At 37.6% G+C, this 25,661-nt stretch overlaps 2 protein-coding genes across 11 annotated transcripts in view; one reads left to right on the top strand and one right to left on the bottom strand.

Moving 5' to 3' along the window:
* Nucleotides 1-25,661, bottom strand: part of COMMD1 (copper metabolism domain containing 1) — a 960,866-nt gene that overhangs the window by 795,775 nt on the left and 139,430 nt on the right. Inside the window, exon 1 of one of the 5 annotated variants that reach the window (XM_050753527.1) lies at nt 20,040-20,043. The exons of the other annotated variants lie outside the window; for them this stretch is intronic. The gene's annotated coding sequence lies outside the window, so the exon portion shown is untranslated. Of the gene's footprint in view, nt 1-20,039; nt 20,044-25,661 lie in introns of those variants that run through there. 5 annotated transcript variants of the gene reach the window in all.
* Nucleotides 1-25,661, top strand: part of USP34 (ubiquitin specific peptidase 34) — a 287,921-nt gene that overhangs the window by 111,188 nt on the left and 151,072 nt on the right. For all 6 annotated transcript variants that reach the window (XM_050753419.1, XM_050753418.1, XM_050753421.1 and 3 more), the window contains 8 exons: nt 9,968-10,093; nt 10,277-10,406; nt 11,393-11,428; nt 11,793-11,923; nt 12,199-12,809; nt 16,596-16,810; nt 21,247-21,362; nt 21,453-21,580. In XM_050753419.1, the coding sequence (XP_050609376.1) occupies nt 9,968-10,093; nt 10,277-10,406; nt 11,393-11,428; nt 11,793-11,923; nt 12,199-12,809; nt 16,596-16,810; nt 21,247-21,362; nt 21,453-21,580 (1,493 nt within the window). The remainder of the gene's footprint in view (nt 1-9,967; nt 10,094-10,276; nt 10,407-11,392; nt 11,429-11,792; nt 11,924-12,198; nt 12,810-16,595; nt 16,811-21,246; nt 21,363-21,452; nt 21,581-25,661) is intronic.

The raw sequence follows: 25,661 nt of genomic DNA on the forward strand, positions 1-25,661 counted from the left end.
TCTATAGATCACTTTGGGTAGTATGGACTTTTAATGGTATTTTTCTTTCAGTGCTTGAATGTTGGAATGTCTTTTTATTTATCTGTGTCTTCCTTAATTTTCTTCAGTGTTTTATAATTTTCAATGTACAACTCTTTTACTTATTTGGCTAAGTTTATTTCTAAATATTATAAAATGCTTTTGTTGCTGTGGTAAATGGGACTGTTTTCTTAATTGCCTTTTCAGATAGCCTGTTTGTGCTTAGAAATGCCTCTGGTTTTTGTATGTTAATTTGGATCCAGCAACCCTACTGTATTCACTATTAGTTCTAACAGTTTTTTATTGTTGTGGAGTCGTAAAGTTTTTCTACATATATATGATCATTTGTAAAAAGATAATTTTTCTTCCTGTTTTCTTTGTGGAGTCCTTTTATTCCTTAAGTCCTCTCTTGGAATTTCAGTATTAAATTGAATAGGAGTGGTGATACTGGGGGTCCTTGCCTGTCCCAGGTCTTAGAGGAAAAGCTTTCAGTTTTTCCCTATTGATTATGCTATTATTTATGTGCTTTATATATGAAAGAAAAGCTGGTAGGCATGCTGGCTAACACCTGTTATCCCAGCATTTTGGGAATCCGAGGCAGGTGGATCACGAGGTCAGGAGTTCGGGACCAGCCTGGCCAACATAGTGAAACCCCGTATCTACTAAAAATACAAAAATTAGCCGGGTGTGGTGGTGGGCACCTGTAGTCCCAGCTACTTGGGAGGCTACTTGGGAGGAGAATTGCTTCAACCTGGGAGGCAGAGGTTGCAGTGAGCCAAGATCGCACCATTGCACTTTAGGCTGTGTGACAGAGTGAGAGTCTGGCCCCAAAAAAAACCAAAAAAAAAAAAACGAAAACAAAACTTAGGCTTTTCATATATGGCCTCCCTTATGTTGAGGTAAGTTCCTTCTATGCCTATTCTTTTGAGCGTTTTTATTATGAATGGATGTTGAATTTTGTCAGATGCTTCTTTATTTTTTGCCGTGTGATCTATGGTTTATTTTCATTCTTTTAGTGTCCTTTGATACACAAAAGTTTTTAATTTTGATGAAGTCTAATGTATCTTTGTTGTTATTGTTGACTATTTTTGGTGTCATACCCATGAAATAATTTTAAAATCCAACATCATGAAGATTACAATCCTTACCTTTTTCTTCTAAGGGTTTTTTAAAAGATTTTTCTTTTAAGTTTAAGTATTTGATGTGCTTTGAGTTGTTATATATGGTTAAGGTAAAGATTAAACTTTATTCTTTTTACATGTAAATAATCAGTTTTCCTAACACCATTTGTTGAAAAAACTGTCCTTTCCCCCATTAAATGGTCTTGGCAACCATGGTTGAAAGTTAGTTGACCTTTTTCATGTGAATGTTTATTTTTGGGATCTTCATTCTACTCCATTGGCCTACATGTGTGTCCTTACGTCAGTACCATACTGTTTAATTACTACTGTAGCTTTTTGTTATTTCTTTTTTTCCTTTTTGCAGGTTTCAAAGTCATCTTTTTCAGACTGTTGGCTATTTAGAGTCCCTTGCAATTCTGTATGAATTTGAGGACCAGTTTTTCCAGTTTTGTAAAAAAGAATAGGTATTGCATTGACTCTGTGGATCACTTTGGAGGCAATATTAATATCTTAACAATATAAGTCTTCCTATCCATTAACATGAATATCTTTCTCTTTAGGTTTTTAATTTATTTTAGCAGTGTTTTGTAGTCTTCATTATACAAAACTTTACCTTCTTTGGTTAGATTTGTTCCTAAGTATTCTTTTAGATGCTATTGAAAATTCTGTTACTTTCTTAATTTTCTTTTCAGATTGTTCATTTCTAGTGTATAGAAATATAGCTGATTTTTGCATTTTGACCTTGTTCCTTGCAACTTTGTGAATTTGCTTCTCAGGTTAGTAGTTCTTCTGTGGATTCTTTAGGATTTTCTATATATATGATTATGTCATTTGCAGTCAGAGATAGTTTTACATCTTCCTTTCTCATTTGAATGACTTTCATTCTTTTGTCTAATAGCTCTGGCTAGAAGTTCAGTACAGTGTTAAGTAGCGGTGGTAAATATGGGCATCCTTGTCTTGTTCTGGTCTTAGGGGGAAATATGTCATTCATCATTGAGTATGATATTGCCTGTGGGTTTTTGTAAGTACCCCTTGTCATGTTGAGGATTTTTTTTCTTCTAGTTTTCTGAGAGTTTTTATCATGAAAGGAGTCTTACAGGTTGTCTAATTTTCTGGTGTACAATTAGTTATAATATCTCATAATTTTTTTAGAACTGTAAGTTTAGTATGAATGCCCTCATTTTCGTTGCAGCTTTTAGTTCTTTGTTTTTTTTTCCCCCATAATCTAACTAAAGGGTTGTCGTTGATAAAGTCCTTTAACAAACCCTCCTTTGGTTTTATTAGTTTTCTCTATTACTTTTTTTCTTTTTTGATACGGAATAGCTGTCTGTCTTGCCCAGGCTGGAGTGCCGTGGTGTAATCTTGGTTCACTGCAGCCTCCGCCTCCCAGGTTCAAGTGATTCTCCTGTCTCAGCCTCCTCAGTAGCTGGGACTACAGTCATGTGCCACCACACCCACCAAATTTTTTGTATTTTTAGTAGACACAGGACTTCGCCATTTTAGCCAGGCAGGTCTCAAACTCACAACCTCATGTGATCCACCTGCCTTGGCCTCCCAAAGTACTGGGATTACAGATGTGAGCCACTGTGCCTGGCCCATTCTTACTGTTTTTTAAAGAGAGAATTTCTTGCTCTGTTGCCCAAGCTGGAGTGCAGTGCTGTAATCTTAACCTCCTGAGCTCAGGCAGTCCTTCCGCCTTAGCCTCTCAAGGAGCTAGGACTACAGGCTTGTGCCATCACTCCTGGCTAATTTTAAAATATTTTTTGTAGAGAAAGGATTTCACTGTGTTGCTCAGGTTGGTCTTGAACTTCTGGTGTAAAACAGTCTTCCCTCCTTGGCCTCTCAAATTGAGAGTATTACAACAGGCATGAACTGCCTCTGACCAGCTTTCTCTACTATTTTCATATTCTTTATTTTATTTATCTCTGATCGTTGTCTTCCTTCTACTAGCTTTAGGTTTAATTATTTCTCTTGTAGTTCCTTCCCTAAGTTGTGAAGTTTGGTTGTTGAATTGAGATTTTTTTTTTAATTCACATTTATATTTGTAAATATAAGTTTTCATGTATAAATTTTCTTCTGAACATTGTTCTTTCTGCATTCTATTTTTTGTTGTATTTTATCTGTAAATATTTTCTGATTTCCCTTGTGATTCCCTTTTTGATCCTTTGGCTGTTTGAATGTGTTAATTTCTACAAATTTGTGAGCTTTCCAGTTTTTCTTCTGATACTGATTTTTAGCTTCTTCCTGCTGTGGGTAGAGAAACATTTTAGTATGATTATCTGTATTTTAATATCTGTTGAGACTTGTGGTCTAGCATCCAGTCTATCTTGGAACATGTCCCACACATTTGAGAAAAATGTGTTTGCTGCTGCTGTTGTATGAAGTGCTCTGTATATGCCTCCTACGTCTGTTTGGCTTATTGTGTTATTCAGATTCTCTATGTCCTTGTTTATGGTTATTCTCTTTATTGAAAATTGGATATTGAAGTCTCCAACTATTATTGTGGAACTTTTTATTTCTCTATTTCTTCCAGTCTTCATAATGTTTATGATCATATCTTCTTGGTATTTTGAATCTTTTATTACTAAAGTTTTTCTTTATCTTTGGTAAACTTATGAAAGATAAACTGTGGTTTGAAAAAAATAGTTTATCCCCTTTGATCATTTTTAAGTGTGTAGTTCACTAGTGTTAAGTCTATTCACATTGTGTAATAGATCTCTAGAACTTACATTGCAAAACTGAAACTCTATACCCATTGAACAACAACTCCTCATTTCCCTCTCTCATCGGCCTTGGGTAACCTCTATTCTACTTTGTGTTTCCATGATTTTGAGTACTCTAGGTTTCTGATATAAGTGGAATCATTAAATATTTGTCCTTTTGTGACTGGCTTTTTCACTCAGCCTAATCTCTTCAACATTCATCTGTGTTGTGGCATGTGTCAGCATTTTCTTCCTTTTTAAGGATGAATAATACTGGATTGTGCGCGTGCACACACACACACACACACAAACACACACAAAATTTTCTTTTCTTTGAGACACGGTCTTGTTCTTTCACCCAGGCTGGAGTGCTGTGGCACAATTATGGCTCACTGCAACCTTGACCTTCCAGGCTTAAGCCATCCTCCCACTTCAGCCTCTGAAGTAGATGGGACTATGGGCACATGCCCACCATGCCTGGCTAAGGTTTGTATTTTTTTAGTAGAGACAGGGTTTTGCCATGTTGACCCGGCTAGTTTTGAGCTCCTGGGCTCAAGTGATCCACCTGCCTTGGCCTCCCAAAGTGCTGGGATTACAGGCATGAGCCACCATGCCTGGCCTGTAGCACTTTTTTTTTTTTTTTTTTTTTTTTTTTTTCGTTCTTTCATCTGTTGATGGACATTTGGCTGCTTTTACATCCTGGCTGTTAGGAATAACGCTGTAGTGATCATGGGAGTACAGATACCTCTCTGAGATCTTGCTTTGAATTCTTTTAGACATATACCTGGGAATCAGATTACTGGATTAAATGATAATTCCATTTGTTTTTTCTGGTAACCTTTTTACAATTTAAATTGTATCTTATTTGATATTAGTATAGCCAGCCCAGCTTGCTTTTGCTTGCTGTTTGCATGGAATATCTTTTTCTGTCCTTTCACATCCAACCTTTTTGTGTCTTTGGATATAAAGCAAACCTCTTAAAGACAATTGGATCAAGTTTTTGAAAAATATCAATTCTGTCTTTTTCTTTTGATTGGAGAGTTAAACCATTTGCATTTAAAATACTCATAAAGAGGGACAAACTTGTGTTATTTTGCCTTTTCCTTTCTTTATGTCTTATCGTGGTTTTCTCCCTTCTTTCTTCCATTACTGCCTTTTTTGTATGTTTAGTTGTTTTGGTGGTAGTGTTTTTGTTTTTTTTTTGTTTGTTTTTTGTAGTGAAACAGATTGATTTCCTTTTAATTTTCTTTTGTATTTAATATGGAGATTACATTTAACATCCTAAAGGTATAACAGTCTAATTTCAATTTATACCAGCTTAACTTCAATGCCATGTAAAAACTCTGCTCCTAATAACTCCATCCCTCCATTTTTATTACTGCTGTCACAAATTGCAACTTGGTATGTTGTGTGCCCAGTAAGGCAGGTTAATAATAATTCTTTGTATTTGTTTTTTAAATCATGTGAAAAATAAAAAGTAGTTATAAACTAAAATTTCAATACTGTCTGTAATAATTGCCTATGTATTTATCAGATATCTTATTTCAACTGGAAGGACTCTTGTTAGCATTTGTCTCGTTTTTTTTCTCTTTGCAAGACAATTCATATTTATTCATCTTGTACCCTACTCAAAGACCAAATTAAATCATTCCGTTATTCCCCAGAACTTTTGAACACATGAAAAGGGTTCTTTCCAACAATTACTAGTGCCTGTTTGTGCTGGTTTCATGCTGGTCAGAGAACGCAGAGATAGTTCATTGCTGCTGTCCCTCTCCTCGGGGAGTGCCTGTCCTGCCGGAGACAGACAGGTGCCCCATGGGGGATACAGCAACAATAGAGGGATGTGGGGCTCTTGAGATTGGGCTGGTCCCAGCAAGCTTATATAGTATGGGGCATGGTACAGTGCTCCACGAGAGCACCAAGTACCCAGGAGTTGGAGGTGAGCTTGGGGCCAAGGTCCTTGAAGCACTCTGGCAACTAGCTGATCACCCAAGGGTCTGCCTCAATGTGAGCACCTCTGAGCCCCAGCCTCACATTTCCTCAATTCCTGGGCCCAGGCTCCAGGCTTTCATTTCCTCCACATGTTGCCCAACCCAACATAGTGAGCACTTTTTCCTCAAGCATTCTAGGTTTTCTGAGTCATTTGGCCGGCTGTGAAAAAAGAGCCACCCTTTCAACTCAGGCTAGCTCAGCCAAGTCATTTCAGCTCTGGCTGCCCCAGTGCTAACCAGGTCATTGAGCAGCGGTGGGAGGCTGGAGCTAGAATTTGTGGCTGCTGCCATCTTGTGTCCTCTTCTCCCATTTAGTGGCTGGAAGCACACTGGGAAACTGCCTTTTAGCAATTTTTATGGGGCAGGTATAAGTGTCACAAACTCCTTTAGCTTTTTTCTGTGAATGTCTTAATTTCAGCCCTAATTTTTGAAGGACAGTTTTGCTGAATTTAAAATTCTTATTGCAAGATTTTTATTTTAGCCTTTTGAATATATAAACTCATTGCTTCTGGCCTCTAAGTTTTTGGAAGAGTAATTCGCTGATAATCTTACTGAGGATCTCTTGTATGTGACAAGTTACTTGTGGTTTTTTGAGATTTTTGTCTTTGGCTTCCTGTATTCTGATTGCATTGTGTATCGATAGAGGTCTTTTTGAGTGTATCCTTCTTGGAGTTTGTTGAACATCTTGGATTTGTAGATTCATATCTTTCATCAAATTGGGTTGTATTTAGTTATTATTTAAGTATTCTGTCTTTCCATTTTTCTTTGCATTCTAGGATTTCCAAAATGAATGTGTTGCTCTGCTTCATGGTATCCCACAGGTCCTTTAGGCTATTCATTTTTCTTCTTTTCCTCAGACTTGATAATTTCAGTTGTCCTACTTTCAGGTATGCTGATTCTTTTTCCTGCTTGCTCAGAGCTGCCTTTGAATCCTTGTGTAGTGAAGTGCATTGTTCCTTTCTGTTCTTGTGCTTTTCATTTCCATAATTTCTTTTTGGTTCCTTTTTATAATTTCTGTTCCTTTGCTGATATTCTCATTTTGTTCATGCAGTGTTTTCCTGTCTTTATTCTTTTATTATCTTTGAGATAAAGTTATTTAAAATCTTTGTCTAGTGGCTGGGCATGGTGGCTCACACCTGTAATTGTAGAACTTTGGGAGGCCGAGGCAGGTGGATCACTTGAGGTCAGAAGTTCAAGACCAGCCTGGCCAACATGGCGAAACCCTGTCTTCACTAAAAATACAAAAACAAAACAAAAAACCCCACAGAATTAGCTAGGTGTGGTGGCGCACGCCTATGGTCCAGCTGCTCGGGAGGCTGAGGCAGGAGAATCACTTGAACCTGGGAGGTGCTGGTTGCAGTGAGCTGAGATCGCACCACCGCACTCCAGCCTGGGTAACAGAGCAAGACTGTCTCAAAAAAAAAATTCATCTAGGAAGTGCAACAGGTGGACTTCAGGTGTATTTTCTGTGGACTTTTTGTTGTTTCCTTTTTGGTTTTGTTCCCCAAAAAACTAGTACAACTCTAAGACGTCTAGTAATCCTTTCAGGTGATTTGTGTTGAAACAATGGCAGCCAGCCTCAGTGCCTGCACCTTATCGGTCAGAATTAGCAATCAGCTAGCTGTCAGAACAGAGAATCTTAATGTTGGGGGACGTGGTTCTTATTGCCCACCTGTGTCCAGAAACTGTACCAGAAACCTGTATTGCCGTCTCCATAGCTGCCTGTCACTGCATGGGCGGCTTGGGAGTATGTGTGTCAGAAATGGGTAGCAGTAGCAGCTATGGCATTGGAGGCTGAAATTGGTAAGTATAGAAATTCAGATTGACTCTGGAGTTCCAGGATACTTAGATCTGATTCGGCTAGTACAGTTTTTGTCTTGGTATAGAAATAGATTCCTGGCGTTTTCTATTCTCCCATCTTCCCTGATATCCTTTTGTTTCATCGTCATCGTCTTTGTTTTCGTCTTTCTTCTTTGTCTTCTTCATCATCCTTTGTTTCTTCATCTTCCTTCTCCTCCTCCTCTTTGTCCTCTTCCTCCTCCTCCTCTGCTGCTGCCACCACCACGCATTCTTAATATTTTTTCTGTATTTTGGAATTAAATAATGTACACATTTGAAAGAGTGGGTTTTTTTTTTTTTTTTTTTTTTTTTTTTTACCTCAGTTACAGGATTTTATGATTTTTTTTTTTTCTCAAGGATCTTGTTACTTAAAAATAAGCTCAGTGCCTCATTCCTGTAATTTCAACACTTGGGGAGGCTGAGGCAAGAGGATCACTTGAGCTTAGGCGTTTTAAAATTAGACTGGGCAATATCATGAGACTTCATCTCTCTATATAAAACAAAACAAAACAAAACAAAAATAACCAAGTGGCAGATTAATCCCTCAAAACCCCAACAAGATATTTGATTATCAAAATTAAGTATATTATGGAAATTTCATTATATTAATGGTTAAATTGGCAGAAAATCAGAAGTTTATTATACATTACGTGTAGTATATATGGTTTATATACATACATATATATATAAAAACATGTATATATGTGTGTTTATCATGTTTTAAGTAGAAAAACTATATATGAGTTACTTGTTGGCAAAAAGTAGAGAAAACTGTTAGTACAGATCGAGAATTCCTAATCCAAAACTCTAAAATTTGAACTGCTACGAAGTTTGAGATCTCAGTGCCAACATGGTGCTCAAAGGAAGTACTCATTGGAACATTTCAGATTTTGGAGTTTTGAATTAGAGATCTTCAACTGGTAAGTATATAATGCAGATAATCCAAAGTGGAAAAATCCAAAATCTGAAACACTTCTGCTTCCAAGCATTTCAGATAGGGGATACTTAACCTGTATATTTTAATCTGTAATGTTATTTAATACTATATTTAAATGAACATTCTTAGTCAAGACCTATAAAAGTGTTAAACTTATTGGTATTCACTTCTCCTTAAAATCAAATACTGTTTGTAGTATTGAAGTACTACCATTGTTTTTTAAATGAATATCTAATGATGTTAAAGTAAATAGTAGAAGCACATAGTGTAATTTATAAGAAACCTCACCAAGATAGAATTCCTCCAGTATTAGGTTTTCTTACATGTATTTCACCTTATATTTCAGTATTAGGTTATGCATATTTACCCTGAAAGAGAAGCAGCAGAAGAGAATTCATGTGTATGCCTACAAAATATAAAAATCAGTGTTTTTGAATAAAATCTATATTTTAATAGACTTTTTATGTATTAAAAGTAGGAAACTTTACACTTGACAGCCCTCAAATTGGGAATTACTTGTCTAATCTTCTGTTTATTACCTTATCTTGATTTAGTAGTTAGCAACTTGATGGCTGTAAAATGCTTTTATTTTACATGATGTAATATTTAGTTTTTATATCTTCATAAGTATTGTATTGTCCATGAATTTACATGTTTGTATTTATTATAACAAAGAAGTCTTTGTATCTCATGGTTTATTATTTCGTAGATCTTTGTCAGGGTTTCTGTTGTGTACTCTAGTGAAATAAAAGCATTATATAAATACTTTATAAAGATTTAATAAGAGAAATCTGGCATAGTTGTGATAATTTACTTTTTTCTCCTAAGTGTAATTTGTTGTCTTATTTGTATTTTAATTTACTATTTAACTTATTTTTGTATTATGACATGTAAATTAATTCCTTTGGTATCAAGAGATCTTCCACCATAGCCGCCTATGTAGCTGGGACCACAGGTGTGCACCTCAGCACCCAGCTAATTTTAAAATGTATTTTTTATAGAGGTGAGGTCTCGCTATGTTGCCCAGGCTGATCTGAGACTCCTGGGCTCAAGCTGTCCTGCCAGCTCAACCTCCCAAAGTATTGGAATTACAGACATCAGCCACCACACCCAGCCTTCCCTCTTGTAATTAGGCAATTCAGCTTGTCATTTGTTTAAGTTTAATTTCTGTTTAGGTGAATTTATTTTTGCTCTTTTATGCACTGCCGTTCCTCATCTTGGATAATTAGCATTTTACCATTATATTAAAAAATATTAGTGTACTGGCCAAATTTTTGACTTTCAAGCTGTTTTTATATCAGGTAATCTACATGTGTTGGGCAATTATTTTTGACCATTCTCTCTAACTTGATTTTCTAGTTGAAACATTGTAGTCGGTATATACATGACTTATTTCCTTCACTCATCAAGAATTTGGATCCGGTACCACTTAGACATCTACTTAATCTGGTCTCAGCTCTTGAGCCAAGTGTTCATACTGAACAGGTAATACATTCAAAACATAATGATAGTTTTTTTTTTTTCTCGTAAAGTGAAAATTTCTTTGTGATTCAGATAATTTAACTTTCATTTTATTGGCTTGGCATTTCAGTGTGACAAAAAGGATATTAAATTTGTTAGTGTTGCCTGGAATTCTCCAACTTTAATCTCTCCCTCTCTTTTTTTTAGACATTGTACTTGGCATCCATGTTAATTAAAGCACTGTGGAATAATGCACTAGCAGCTAAGGCTCAGTTATCTAAACAGAGTTCTTTTGCATCTTTATTAAATACTAATATTCCCATTGGAAATAAGAAAGGTTAGTAGTGTCATGTATTTTGAAGGAAATTGTTGAGAGCTTCTCATTCAGATTTGAAGTATTTTCTGCTTATACATTCAGTTCAATCTTTATTTTAAAATAAGTGTGGGATGGGTGGAAGAGTACATATAAAAGGATTAATACTGTGATTAGTTCGTGTTTTGGTTTACCTTTTAAGTGAAGGATAGTGATAAAGTCTTTGTAGTTACTGGATTTTCTCAGCTTTGGTTATCTTTTTTTTAAACAAGAGCTTTGGGGATTTCGTTTTGTAAACAAGTTTTGTTTTAAAAATTTAAGAGTAGAACATAATGATTCAGTTATCTTTCTGTGTTTTCTGCTTCAAAGTTTTCTGCCATGTCAGGTGCTTTGTGGGTTTTTTTTGTTTTTGTTTTGTTTTGTTTTGTTTTGTTTTTGAGATGGAGCCTTGCTCTGTTGCCCAGGCTGGAGTGCAGTGGCGTGATCTTGGCTCAGTGCAAGCTCTGCCTCCTGGGTTCAGGTCATTCTCCTGCCTCAGCCTCCCTTGTAGCTGGGACTAGAGGCGCCCGCCACCACGCCTGGCTAATTTTTTTGTATTTTTAGTAGAGACGGGGTTTCACCATGTTAGCCAGGATGGTCTCGATCTCCTGACCTCGTGATTCGCCTGCCTTGGCCTCCCAAAGTGCTGGGGTTACAGGCATGAGCCACTGCGCCCGGCCAGTGGGTATTTTTTTTTTTTTTTTTTTTTTTTTAACATATACAGCTTTCAAGGGCTTTCTGAAACGTTACTTGAACTCAGTTTTTGTCTCCTGGCAACGTATACTACCCTTCTCTTAAGGCTTTTCTGTGCAGGCACCCCCAACAACTACTGCAGGTGGCGGAGACTTGACCTTATTGCAAGTTTCTCTGCCTGTATCTTGTTGATTATACAATATAAACAACTGATACACTGTCCCAAAGAAGCTTAGTCACTTAGAATGTTTTTCTCTTGTTTTTTCCTTTTCCTTCAGAAGAAGAAGAGCTCAGAAGAACAGCTCCATCACCTTGTAAGTTGAGCGTTAGAAATTCATGGCAACATGACTTAGTTTTGTTTTAGTGATTTTCTAGAGTTCATTGATTTTATATAATGATTTATTTGTATCAGTCATAAAGTTCATTTTGAGGAGATGTAAACCTTTAACATATTCGTGTTACCCATTTTTCTTAAAACTATAAACATCTTGACTTTTAATTGAAATCTATTACATTTTTAGAAATCATGAGCAAATGTTAACATATTTAGAGATTTTATTTTTGGCTACTTAGCGTAAAGCTTTGGTAACTAGGTCAAGGAGTCAGATGATAATGTCATTTTGTTAAGTCCATGTTAATATAAATTAGAAGTAAAAATAAAAAATGTATTTTATATAGGGTCACCTGCAGCTAGTCCTCAAAGCAGTGATAATAGCGATACACATCAAAGTGGAGGTAGTGACATTGAAATGGATGAGCAGCTTATTAATAGAACCAAACATGTGCAACAACGACTTTCAGACACAGAGGTATGAAAATAGGTTTTTCTTCTTTTAAAGGCGTTTTTGGCTTTCTGGCATGTTTATCATTTGAATTGGGTATATATACATAATTCATGTTCCGGCTTGTCCTCTCCTTTACATAATATTTTTGATGTCCTTTGAGTTTTTAATTCCATTTTGTATTGTTCAAAGGAGTATAACAAGACTGACAGCGTTTTTAAAAAGTACAGTTTATTAATGTTGGTTACCTTTTTTCTTATTGGTTTAAATATTTATTTAAATCTGTTTGTTTCAAAATATAGGAATCCATGCAGGGAAGTTCTGATGAAACTGCCAACAGTGGTGAAGATGGAAGCAGTGGTCCTGGTAGCAGTAGTGGGCATAGTGATGGATCTAGCAATGAGGTCAATTCTAGCCATGCAAGCCATTCAGCTGGGAGCCCTGGCAGTGAGGTACAGTCAGAAGACATTGCAGATATTGAAGCCCTCAAAGAAGAAGATGAAGATGACGATCATGGTCATAATCCTCCCAAAAGCAGTTGTGGTGCAGATCTTCGGAATAGAAAGTTAGAGAGTCAAGCAGGCATTTGCCTGGGGGACTCCCAAGGCACGTCAGAAAGAAATGGGACGAGCAGCGGAACAGGAAAGGACCTGGTTTTTAACACCGAATCATTGCCGTCAGTAGATAATCGAATGCGAATGCTGGATGCTTGTTCACACTCTGAAGACCCAGAACACGATATTTCAGGGGAAATGAATGCTACTCATATAGCACAAGGGTCTCAGGAGTCTTGTATCACGCGAACTGGGGACTTCCTTGGGGAGACTATTGGGAATGAATTATTTAATTGTCGACAATTTATTGGTCCACAGCATCACCACCACCACCACCACCATCACCACCACCACGACGAGTAAGCCTACTTCAAAATAAATATTCAGTTCGTATTTCCTTTAGGGAAGTATTATATCCTATGTTTATTCAATTGCAATTTATTCTGTATTAGTGCTATTCATTAGTAGTATAGTGCAAAGTATTAATGTAAAGCTACAAATAGATAATTTCAAGTTTTCTATTGGGCACATTTAAAAACACAAAATGAAGCAGGTTGTTGGCCAGGCGCGGTGGCTCACACCTGTAATCCCAGCACTTTAGGAGGCCAGGCAGGTGGATCACTTGAGGTCAGGAGTTTGAGACCAGCCTGAACAACATGGCAAAACCCCATCTCTACTAAAAATAGTCAAATTCGCCAGGCATGGTGGTGCACGCCTGTAATCGCAGCTACTTGGGAGGCTGAGGCAGGAGAATTGCTTGAACCTGGGAGGTGGAGGTTGCAGTGAGCCGAGATCATGCCGCTGCACTCCAGCCTGGGCAACAGAGTGAGACTCAAAAACAAAACAACAACAACAATAAACCAGGTTGCTAATTTTAATCATGTTAAACCAATAATATCGCAATGCCATTTCCACGTGTAATAAGTATAAAAATTAGTAACGTATTTCCTTCCTTTTTTTCTTACCAAGTCTTCAATATTAAGTGCGTGTTTTATACTTACAGCACTTCTCAATTTAGACCGGCCACCTTTTAATTCTTTAAAATGTTTATTTATTTAGTTTCTTCTTCTTCTTTTCTTTGAGACAGAGTCTCGCTCTGATACCCAGGCTGGAGTGCGGTGGCACGATCTAGGCTCACTGCAACCTCCACTTCCCAGGCTCAAGCAATTCTTGTGCCTCAGCCTACTGAGTAGCTGGAATTACAGGCACCCATCACCGTGCCTGGCTAATTTTTTTGTATTTTTAATAGAGATGGGGTTTAACCATGTTGACCAAGCCGATCTTGAACTCCTGACCTCAGGTGATCCGCCCGCCTTGGCCTTCCAAAGTGCTGGGATCACAGGTGTACACCACGCCCGGCCTTTTTTTTTTTTGAGATGGAGTCTTGCTCTGTCGTCCAGGCTGGAGTGCAGTGGCACGATCTCAGCTCACTGCAACCTCCGTCTCCCAGGTTCAAGCAATTCTTCTGCCTTAGCCTCCCGAGTAGCTGGGACTACAGGTACCCCCCGTACCATGCCTGGCTAATTTTTGTATTTTTAGTAGAGATGGGGTTTCACCATATTGGCCAGGCTGGTCTCGAACTCCTGACCTTGTGATTTGGCTTACCAAAGTGCTGGGATTACAGGTGTGAGCCACTGCGCCTGGCTTTTTTTTTTTTTTTTTTTTAATTAAGAGACAGGGTCTCACTCTTGTCACCTAGGCTGTGGTGCAGTGATGTGATTATAGCTCACCATAGTCTCAAACTCTTGGGCTCAAGCAATCCTCCTGTCTCAGCTTTCTGAGTGCTTGAGACTTAAGGTGTGCGTTGCCACTCCTAGCTAATTCTTAATTTTTTTTTTATACAGACAGGGTATTGCTATGTTGCCCAGGCTAGTCTTGAACCCAAGACCTCAGATGGTCCTTCCGCCTCAGCCCAAAGCTCTGGGATTACAGGTGTGAGCCACTTATACCCAGCCTATTCCTGGCATGTTTTATGTGTGTAATGGTCACATATGGCTAGTCAGTATTATATTGGATAGCACAGGATTAGATTTTGCACTTCTTGTAGTAAATGCCTAAAAAAGATATGAGTACTTATGGAAACATGCCTAAATTGTGATGAAGAAAGGGAAATTTTACACATCTCCTAATTTTAGGATATTTAAAAGGATAAGCTCTATCATAAAACTTTTTGGTTATCTGTGAAATATGCCAGATATGTGATTCTGTCACTTACTGGTGGTATTATGATGGGCAAAATAATTAATTTTTCATTTTTTTCTTCTATAAAACGAGAACAATAATCCCAGCGCTTTGGAGGCTAAGGCAGGAGGATTGTTTGAGGCCAGGAGTTTGAGATCAGCCTGGGCAATGTAGTGGGGGCCCGTCTCTACAAAAATATTTTTAAAAACCTGCCAGGCATGGTAGCACACACCTGTAGTTCTAGATAATTGGGAGGCTGAGGTGGAAGGATCGCTTGAGTCCAGGAGATCAAGACTGCAGTGAGCTATGATTGCACCACTACACTCCAGCCTGGGCAATAGAATGAGACTCTGTCTCTAAAAATAAAATGGGCACAGTAGTATCTATCTCATGGTTTTATTGTGAGGATTTCCTGGGCTAACTAATGTGATTGGTACACAGTAAGTGCTCATTAAGTGTTAGCTGCATATTTATTATTGTCGTTACAAGTGATAGTATGTGAGTTTATGGTGAATCATGGATATGCCCTTTATCAGATTGAGTTTTGCTATACTCAACAATTTGTCAGATCTTCCAGAATTCAGTTAAGTTGTTAAGGTGAACTACATATCTATACGTATTACTTCTTTATTTCCTTTACTTTTTAATTCTTACCACTGATGCATCTGAGTTTAAGGAAGTGTTTTTTAAAGATTGGCATTTTGGGCCAGATAATTTTTTTTTTTTTTTGAAACAGCGTTACAGTCTGTTGTTGAGGCTGGAGTGCAGTGGCACGATCTTGGCTCACTGCAACCTCCACCTCCTGGGTTCAAGTGATTCTCCTGCCTCAGCCTCCCGAGTAGCTGGGATTATAGGCATTTGCCACCATGCCCCAGCTAATTTTTGTATTTTTAGTAGAGACGGGGTTTCACCATGTTGGCCAGGCTGGTCTTGAGCTGCTCACCTCAAGTGATCCGCCTGCCTTGGCCTCCCAAAGTGCTGGAATTACAGGTGTGAGCCACCATGCCCAGCCTTGGGCCAGAACATTTTTTTTGGTTTGAATTTAGCAATGTTAATGTTGTCCTGTGCATTGCAGAATGTTTGCCAGTATCCTGAGCCTTATCTCTAGATTCCACTAGCATCTCCTCAGTTTTGACATCCAAAAATATCTCTAGATATTTCTAGATTTCCCCCAGGGGCCTAAATTCACCCCTAATTGAGAACCACTGGCTCACTATCTGGCATTATAGATAGAAACATTCACAGTTGTCCCCAGCACAGCTTTTGATGAAGACAAAGAATTAGTTTGTTACAAAAATGAGGTGCAGTATATTCAGTTTGGTACACTGCAGATCTTAATTTTGACACATGTACCCATTCCATACCTCACAAGACGTAATGATTTAATTTTTCATTTTAGCTCTTCTCATATTCTGTGTATTAATAGTACTACTTTTGAGTCTCTAAATCAACCCTGAACTTCATGTTATTTTTTGATTTTTTAAAATCATTTTGTCTTTATGTCCAATAACTGTGTTTTAGAAATGAATACTTACTTTGGGTTTGTTGAGTTAGAAGTTCCCTATTTAATATTAAGTCCATCAAGACTGCAGCCTTAAATTGAAATATTTTTTGGTTTGATTCAGTTGTATAAAAACACATATTTTATGGTTTCACATTTTATAGACTTTGTATAATATGCAAATAGTGAGTATTAGTGATCTTGTTAAAATTGTTCTTTGAATTTGTTCTGATGAGGTGTGTTAGTAGGCCTGGTAATACGAGTGTGTATTGTAAAATTATTAAATAATACTGACGGTGTGAAGTTTTCAGTTTCGTAAAGCTCTCAACATTGCATATTGTTAATAAGCAGATGTAGCTTTGTTTCTGAGTGTATTTGTAAGTTTAAGAGAGGTGTTTTTTGTGGTTCCCAAATTAGATTTACATTTGTAATTACTAACTTTGTGCTTTTCTCTGTTTTGTAGGCATATGGTTGATGATATGCTAAGTGCAGATGATGTCAGTTGTAGTAGCTCCCAGGTCAGTGCAAAATCAGAAAAAAATATGGCTGATTTTGATGGTGAAGAATCTGGATGTGAAGAGGAGCTAGTTCAGATTAATTCACATGCAGAACTGACGTCTCACCTCCAACAACATCTTCCCAATTTAGCTTCCATTTACCATGAACATCTTAGTCAAGGTAAGACTCTACAGTAAGTGAAATATATTACCTTCTTCACAACAGGAATAATTTATCTTACATTGTTGAAAGGAATCGATAGTTAAGGTTTGGTACTTAAATGTTTTTGTCAAAACAGTTTCCATATGGTAGTTTTTTTCCCCTAAGGGAATTATTATAAATACTCCATCATGAATATAAATAAGGCCTTGCAGTTCTATCGAGATACTCAGTGGGAAAAGAAAATACATAGCAATAATATGTAATAATTAAAGCTCTGTATTTTAGAAAATATATGGTTGTATTATAATTTATATTTAGAAATCATAGGACCTAAAAGTAATAGGAAATCACAAAAGATAAAATTATATGATTCTGTTTATATGATATGTCTAGAATAGGCAAATCTGCAGGCAGAAGGAAGGTTAGTGGTTGCTTGGGGTTAGGGAAGGGTAGGAGGGAATAAAGAGGAGTGAGTTTGAGAAATCATTGTTCAAGTCTAAATCAATCTTAAAGTAATAGGACTTGACCAGACTTGAAAGAATGGAAGATGGAGGAAGGTAAAGAGTACTAGGGAATTAATGAGTAAAGCAAGAAAAAAATAAGAAAGTAAAAACAGTTTTAGAATTGGCAGTTTAAAGGCCTTTAACCTCTTGTTTGGTTGGTATCATCAATGTATACTGGCCTAGTAAATGGGTTTTGGGATGACAGTACATTAAAAGTAAACCTGATGGATTAGGTTTAGGCTGAGGCCATGAACGCACTTGGAAACACAACTTGTGGATCTTGGATCAATTTACCGATTTGTACATCTTTTTTGTACGTGATCTGTCTAGGTTAAGTTACTTTGACTTATTGTGCTGTTGTGGTTGTTGAGAAGGCAATAGGTTAGATTGAGGTCATCTGACTGAATGTGATGCCATATTTGTAAATTGTTACCATTCTTATCTCAAATTTTCCTTTAATCAGTATTTTACCTATTTTTTACCGCATGGAGTTAGAAATTGAACAAAATGGTTATTTTCTTTTCGCAACCTTTTGTAGACAGAATAAAATGATAGTATATGTTAATGCTTTCCAAGTCTACCTTGTATTACAATGTTTTTAGTACTAGAAGACCTCCTCCAACACAGTAAGACAATCACTTTAAAAATGGGCAAAAGTGTCAAACAGATACTGCATAAAAGATGATACATAGAATTGGTCAATAAGGGCTGGGTATGGTGGCTTACACCTATAATCCTAGCACTTTGGAAGGCTGAGGTGGGCAGATCCCTTGAGGTCAGGAGTTCGAGACTAGCCTAGCCAACATGGTGAAACTCCATCCCTACTAAAAATGCAAAAAAAAAAAAAAAAAATTAGCTGGGCATGGTGGTGCTCGCCTGTAGTGCCAGCTACTTGGGAGGCTGAGGGAGGAAAATCGCTTGAACCTGGGCAATGGAGGTTGCAGTGAGCCGAGATCACGCCACTGCACTCCAGCCTGGGTGACAGTGTGATACTCCGTTTAAAAAAAAAAAGAAATGGGCAATAAGTACATTCACAGTATTTCTTGTCACCTGGTAAATGTAAGTTAAAACCACAGCGAGGTACTACTACATGCCTATTGAAATGAGTAAAATTAAGGACTGATACTATCAAGGATTAACATTAGAATGTGGAGCTGGAACTGTCATATCTTGCTGTGGAACATAAAATATAATCACTTGGGAGAACTGTGTGTTAGTCCATTATTGTGTTGCTGTAAACAAATGGCCTGGTGCAGTGGCTCACGCCTGTAATCCCAGCACTTTGGGAGGCCGAGACAGGTGGATCACTTGAGGTCAGCAGCTCGAGGCCAGCTTGGCCAACATGGTGAAACCCTGTTGGTATTAAAAATACAAAAATTAGCTGGATGTGGTGGCGGGCACCTGTCGTCCCAGTTACTTGGGAGGCTGAAGCATGAGAATCACTTGAACCCGAGAGGTGGGGGTTGCAGTGAGCCAAGATCACACCACTCCACTCCATCCTGGGCAACAGAGTGAGACTGCATCTCAAAAAAAAAAAAAAAAAAAAAAAAAAAAAGAAATACCTGAGGCTGGGTAGTTTATGAACAGAAATGGTTTATTTTGGCTCACAGTTCTGCAGGTTGTGCAAGAAGCATAGTGCCAGCATCTGCTTCTGATGAGGGCCACAGGGAGCTTACAATCATGGCAGAATGTGAAGGGGGAACAGAGGTCTCATGGTGAAAGTGGAAACGGGGGGTTTGAGGGGTGCCACTCTTTTCTAAACCACCAGGTCTCATCTGAAGTCAATATGAGAACTCACACTATGATGAGGACAGCATGAAAACATTCATTAGGGATCTGCTGCCATGACCCAAACGCCTCCTACTAGGCTCACCTCCAACATTGGAGGTCACATTTCAACATGAGATTTGGAGGGGACAAAACATTCAAACTGTATCAAATTGCTTTATCACAAAGTTAAATACTTACCTACCATATGACCCAGAAGTGTTTTTGCCCTCAGTTTTTTTTTTTTTTTTTTTTTTTTTTTGAGACGGAGTCTCGCTTTGCCGCCCAGGCTGGAGTACAGTGGCCAGATCTCAGCTCACTGCAAGCTCCGCCTCCCGGGTTTATGCCATTCTCCTGCCTCAGCCTCCCGAGTAGCTGGGACTACAGGCGCCCGCCACTTCGCCCGGCTAGTTTTTTGTATTTTTAGTAGAGACGGGGTTTCACCGTGTTAGCCGGGATGGTCTCGATCTCCTGACCTCGTGATCCGCCCATCTCGGCCTCCCAAAGTGCTGGGATTACAGGCTTGAGCCACCGCGCCCGGCCTGCCCTCAGTTTTTACCCAAGAGAAATGAAAACATGTCTGCCAAAAGATTTATTCATGTGTGTGCCTTTATTCAGAAGCCCTTCCAACTGGAATTAACTGGTATATTCACATAGTGGAATTTTGCTGATGAATAGAAAGGAAAGAACTACATAGACACGTCCAAAATCATGGATGAATATTGAGAAACATCATTCTGAGCAAAAGAAGCTAGAAATAGAAGAAAGTACATACTATGTATTACTTATGTGCAGTTCTAGAACGGTCAAAAGTAATTTGTAAGGACAGAAAGCTCCTCAATCATTGCCTAGGGCTTGAGGGTGGGGATTGATTGTAAAGGATCACAAGGGAACTTTCTGAGGAGATAGAAATGTTCTCCATCTTGATTATATATGTATTTTAATAAAATTTTAAAAGGTAAATACCAAAACAATCCCCCCACCCATCCAAAAAAAAAAAAAAAAAAAGCCACAGACTAGAAGAAATATTTGAAAATTATATATGTAAGAAATTTATTGTATTTGGAATATAAAATAATTTCATAACTCAATAGTAAGACAGCCCAGTTAAAGAGTGGCAAATTATTTATTTCACCAAAAAGGTATACACATAGCTACTAAGCACACAAAAAGATTCACAACATCATTAGTCATTAGAGAAATGGAAATTAAAAACCTTAATGAGATTACACCACATACCTGTTAGAATGGCTGAAATTAAAGAGTGACAGTGCTACGGTATTAGGGAGGATATGGAAGAAAGGGACTAACTATTGCTGTCATACACTGCTGATGGGAATGTAAAATGGCACAACCACTTTGGAAATCTTTTCAGCAGTTTTCTGTTAAACATACATAATACCTTATGACTCAGCGATGTCAATCCTCGGTATTTACCCAAGAGAAAGGAAAGGAAATTACACAAAATTTGTTACATGGATGTTTATGGTAGTTTTTTAATAATAGTGTAAAACTAGAAACTATCCAAATATTTCTAGTTTGGATAGTTACAGGACTGTAACTGGTGAATGTCTAAACAAAATGTAGTATTTCTATAATAGTCTTTTAATTTGAATGTTTTGGGTAAATTATCTTCAATAAAAATAGTGTTTTTTTTTTAAAATATAGGAATTATAAAAGATTATATAGGTCATTTAGAGGAATGTCTGTTGGGAAAATAATTATTTCAAATATGTTGTCTTATTCACACTTAGTTTCAAGTATTTATGTACAGTTCTCTTGACGTGAAAATATTAATTATAAATAGCAAAGAGACTATAGCAAGGAAACGATTTCACTTTAGCCTTATCAAATCTAAATGGCACTATTCTTTTCATAAGTATTGTGCCATGCTGGGTGCAGTGACTTACACCTGTAATCCCAACACTTTGGGAGGCTGAGGAAGGAGATTATTAGAGGCCACAAGTTTGAGACCAGCCTGGCTAACAAAGTGAGACTCAGTCTCTTTAAAAAGAAACAAAAACAAAACAAAGCAACAAAAAAAAATTGTGCTAATGTGTTTTTATTTTATGATCTGAGAAAAATATCCTATACTTTTGTTTGGATTTGCTAACCACACGAATGCTATAATCAGTCAGCTGCGTTTCTCTATAGTATGCTGTTTTTTTTTTCCCCCGTTTTCAGGACCTGTAGTTCATAAACATCAATTCAACAGTAATGCTGTTACAGACATTAATTTGGATAATGTTTGCAAGAAAGGAAACACTTTGTTGTGGGATATAGTCCAGGATGAAGATGCAGTAAGTTATTTAAATTAAGAGCCAGACGACTAAGAAATTTCAGCAAGATGCAATTAGGATAAATAATAATTTTATGTACATTTTTTATAGGTTAATCTTTCTGAAGGATTAATAAATGAAGCAGAGAAACTTCTTTGTTCGTTAGTATGTTGGTTTACAGATAGACAGATTCGAATGAGATTCATTGAAGGTTGCCTTGAAAACTTGGGAAACAACAGGTAAAGAGGAATTTAAAAATTTTTAATGCAGTAGTCAAAGTATTTGGGTGTGGGGGACATTCTTGTTGACTAGGTGTGATGTTTTTATACTGTTTCATATACCTGTATTAATCTGTTTCTTAGTAATTGTAGTTCTCATATTAAATTTAGAGGCTTCTTCCTCACATGGTTCATATTTTAAGCACTCAGTGTTGCTCTTTTCAGCACCTTTCACCATTCTTTGTTAGATCCACCCAACAGAAACAAACAAAAAAAAAGATACTGTCTTTTTGATTCTGGAAACACCTTGGTGATTACTGTGTTTTCAAATTGCAGTTAAATGTTCTTGAACTGTCTCATAAAGGATGCTAAATAAGTTAAGTGAAATTTTACTTAAGCTACAATATAAACACTTTGATAACAGCATTGTTCTTCCATTTAGGTGTGTCTTTTAATGTCTCAGCATTTGTAGTACATAAAATACTAGGTTAGTAACTCATCAAGTTGTATATATTAGATATGTACAGTTCTTTGTCATACCTCAAAGTGTGTTTTTTTTTTTTTTTTAAACAGGTTAGTGTTTTTTCTCTCGTTTGAATTCTGCCTCATAGTTATGTACTTCTCATTGGGACTCAGTTGCTTACACATTTCTTGATTTTCAGTGTTCTTCCGTGGATATAGTTTCATGTTTCCTTGACCTATACTGCTCTGATAGTGTTCTATTCTCTACTATAGTGAAAATATGATTCTGATGTGTATGTTGTCAGTTCAGTTATTAATATATTGTTTTCCGCTCACATCTGTGTAGGCCTGCTATGATTGTTTAATTTTATCGAATATCTGAGTGCTTGAAAATATTTTTTCCCCAATTGAATTTTAAAAGTACATGCTATATTTTCTTTTCTTTTTTTTTTTTTGGTTCTTTAAAGGGCAATACATTGAACAGTTACAGTAGAAAAATTCCTTGTTCATGCACATATAAGAAACCACTAATAGAACTCTGTAAATGGATCAGTTGCCTCCTTTGGTATACATTCTTTGTTTTTTTTTGGCATGGAGTCTTGCGCCATTGTCCAGGCTGGAATGCAATGGTGTGATCTTGGCTCACTGAAACCTCTGCCTCACGCATTCAAGCAGTTCTCCCACCTCAGGCTCCTGCCATCATGGCTGGCTAATTTTTGTATTTTTGTAGAGAGGGGGTTTCACCATGTTGTCCCGGCTGGTCTTCAACTCCTCACCTCAGGTGATCCTCCTGCCTTGGCTTCCCAAAGTGCTGGGATTACACACTGTGCCTGGCCGGTATATATTCTTTGAAAAGAATTCCTTTAATGGCTGGATGATATGTCATCATTTTCATAGGCTTTATAACAGTTAATTGTAAAATGTTAATTTTCTTTTAAAAGTCTTTGTGAAAACACAAATTTTAATAAGTGGTTCAATAATTTGTACTCCCCATATGTGCGTCTGCCTACCCTGTGACCCAGTAATTCCTCTTCTACGTATATGCCTCACAAAATACACCCTGGTGATCACCCAAAGGCAGAGTCAAGAATGCTAACAGCAGCCCTATTGAAAATAACTGGGCCAGGTGTGGTAGCTCATGGCTATAATCTCAGCACTTTGGGAGGCCAAGATAGGTAGATTGCATGAGCCCAGGACTGAGACCAGCATGGGCAGTGTGGTAAAACCTCACCTCTACAAAAAATACAAATAAAAGTATCCAGGTGTGGTGGTGCGTGCCTGTAGTCCCAGCTACTTGGGAGGCTGAGGTAGGAGGATTGCTTGTGCCTGGGGAGGTTCAGGCTGCAATGAGTCATGATCATGTCACTGCACTCCAGCCCTGAGCAACAGAGTGAGATCCTGTCTCAAATAACTACATATTCTTTGCATAGCTATTCAAATGCAAAAAAAAAAAGTAGAAAGGATAATTGTGGACTACTCATAGAAATACTATATAGCAATAACATTGAATGAACAGTAAAACAACTACATGGAACAACTTGGATGAATATCACAAACAGTGTTGCAAGAAAGAAGCCAGACACAAAAGCAATATATATCTCTATTATTTTATTTATATCATGTAAAAACAGGTGAGTTCTTGTATTTAGTAGACTGGATAATAGCTACCCTGAGGGGTGACTAGTGGTTGGAAGGGGACACAGTAGAGGCTCTTGGAATGCTGATATTGATATGTTTCTTGATTTGGTTGCTGGTTGCATAGATGTGTTTACCTCAGAATTTTGAACTGTGCCCTCTTTTTGTATGTAAGTTTATTATACTTCAACAAGAAGAGAAAGCTGTATGAAAGATTAGATATCATGCAGCCATGAAGGGTTCTGTTTTCAAAGATTATATAATGATTGAGGCAAATAATTAGAGGCCTAACTGTTAAAAAGAAAAGATTGTAAGAAATAAGTCAGAATGTAATCTCTACAATAGTTATTTTTGGGAGGATTGAGGTTTGCTTTTTTGTTTTGTTTTTTGGAGATGGAATCTCGCTCAGTTGCTCAGGCTGGAGTGCAGTGACATGATCTTGGCTCACTGCAACCTCTGCTTCCCAGGTTCAAGTGATTCTCCTTACTCAGCCTCTGAAGTAACTGGGAATATAGGTGTACACCACCTTGCCCAGCTAACTTTTATATTTTTAGTAGAGATGGAGTTTTGCCATGTTGGCCAGACTGGTCTCGAACTCCCGACCTCAAGTGATCTGCTCGCCTTGACCTGTCAAAGTGTTGGGATTACAGGCGCGAGCCACCGCACCCAGTTTGAATTTTTTTTTCTTCGTGCCTTTTTGTTACTCAGTCTTCCTAAAATGAGTACATATTTCTTTTATAGGTAGGAAAATTTAAAAGATCCAAAAGGGACCAGGTACAGTGTCTCATGACTGTAATTCCAACACTTTGAGAGGCTGAGACGGGGGATCTATTGAGCCCAGTAGTTTGAGACGAGCCTTGGCAACATAGGAAGACCCCATCTCTACAGAAAAACTTTAAAATTAGCTGGGCATGGTGGCACATACCTGTAGTTACAGCTACTTGGGAGGCTGAGGTGGGAAGTCAAGGCTGCAGCGAGCCAAGATTGCACCACTGCACTCCAACTTGGGCAACACAGTGAGACCCTGTCTCAAAAAAAAAAAAAAAAAGTGCAGACACACACACATAATTTGTTTTCCTTCCCTAGAGACTATATTATATATGGCATTTCATGTCAACTTTTGATATATACTGTAGTTTTAAATGACTATTTTGTAGAATATACTTCTTTAAAATACGGAATCCTAGATTAGACAATCATCCATATGTAACTTCAGCTGTGAAGACCAACAGTGAATATCTCTGTTCTAAGATAACAAAAAACTGCGTTAGGAATTCTTATGGGACTACCACACTGTTGCATAGTCATAAGCTTTTGGTTACAACCAAACTCTTGAAATAAACCAAACAGCTAGTGCAATTCAGTATGATAGGATTATTCTTGAGTCTAAAATTAGTGTATTACTACTCTGGATCATTGAACCTTTTTCTTCTCTGTGAGACAGTCTCACTCTGTTGCCCAGGCCCAAGTGCAGTAGTGTGATCTCAGCTCACTGCAGTCTCCGCCTCCCAGGCTCAGGCAAGTCTCCCACCTCAGCCTCCTGAGGAGGTGGGACTACAGGCACGTGCCATCATGGCTGGCTAATCTTTTGTATTTTTTGCAGAGACTGGGTCTCACTGTGTTGTCCTGGCTGGTCTCAAACTCCTGGGCTCAATCTGTTCACCTCGACTTCCCAAAGTGTTGGGATTACAGGCATGAACCATTATGCATTGGCCATTGAGCCTTTGTGGTTGGCCATTGAACCTTTTTATCCTAACCACATTGTTGCCTAAAATTATGTGTTTTGGTATTTGCAATTTTCACTCTTGAAAGAATCTGTGAAATATAAGTTTGACTATAACACTTCCCTTTTATGCTTTTGTTAGTTTTGTAAGCATATCAGTAGTCAGAACTACTTGGGCAAAGAAGTTGGTAGTATAACATCTCATAGTCATTATACGAGAAATTCTACAATTTAATCATCATTGGAATGAGTTGTATATTTGATTTTGTAAAGTTTCCTTTT

Source organism: Macaca thibetana, chromosome 13, assembly GCF_024542745.1.
Source record: "Macaca thibetana thibetana isolate TM-01 chromosome 13, ASM2454274v1, whole genome shotgun sequence".
In the NCBI taxonomy this organism is placed as follows: domain Eukaryota; kingdom Metazoa; phylum Chordata; class Mammalia; order Primates; family Cercopithecidae; genus Macaca; species Macaca thibetana.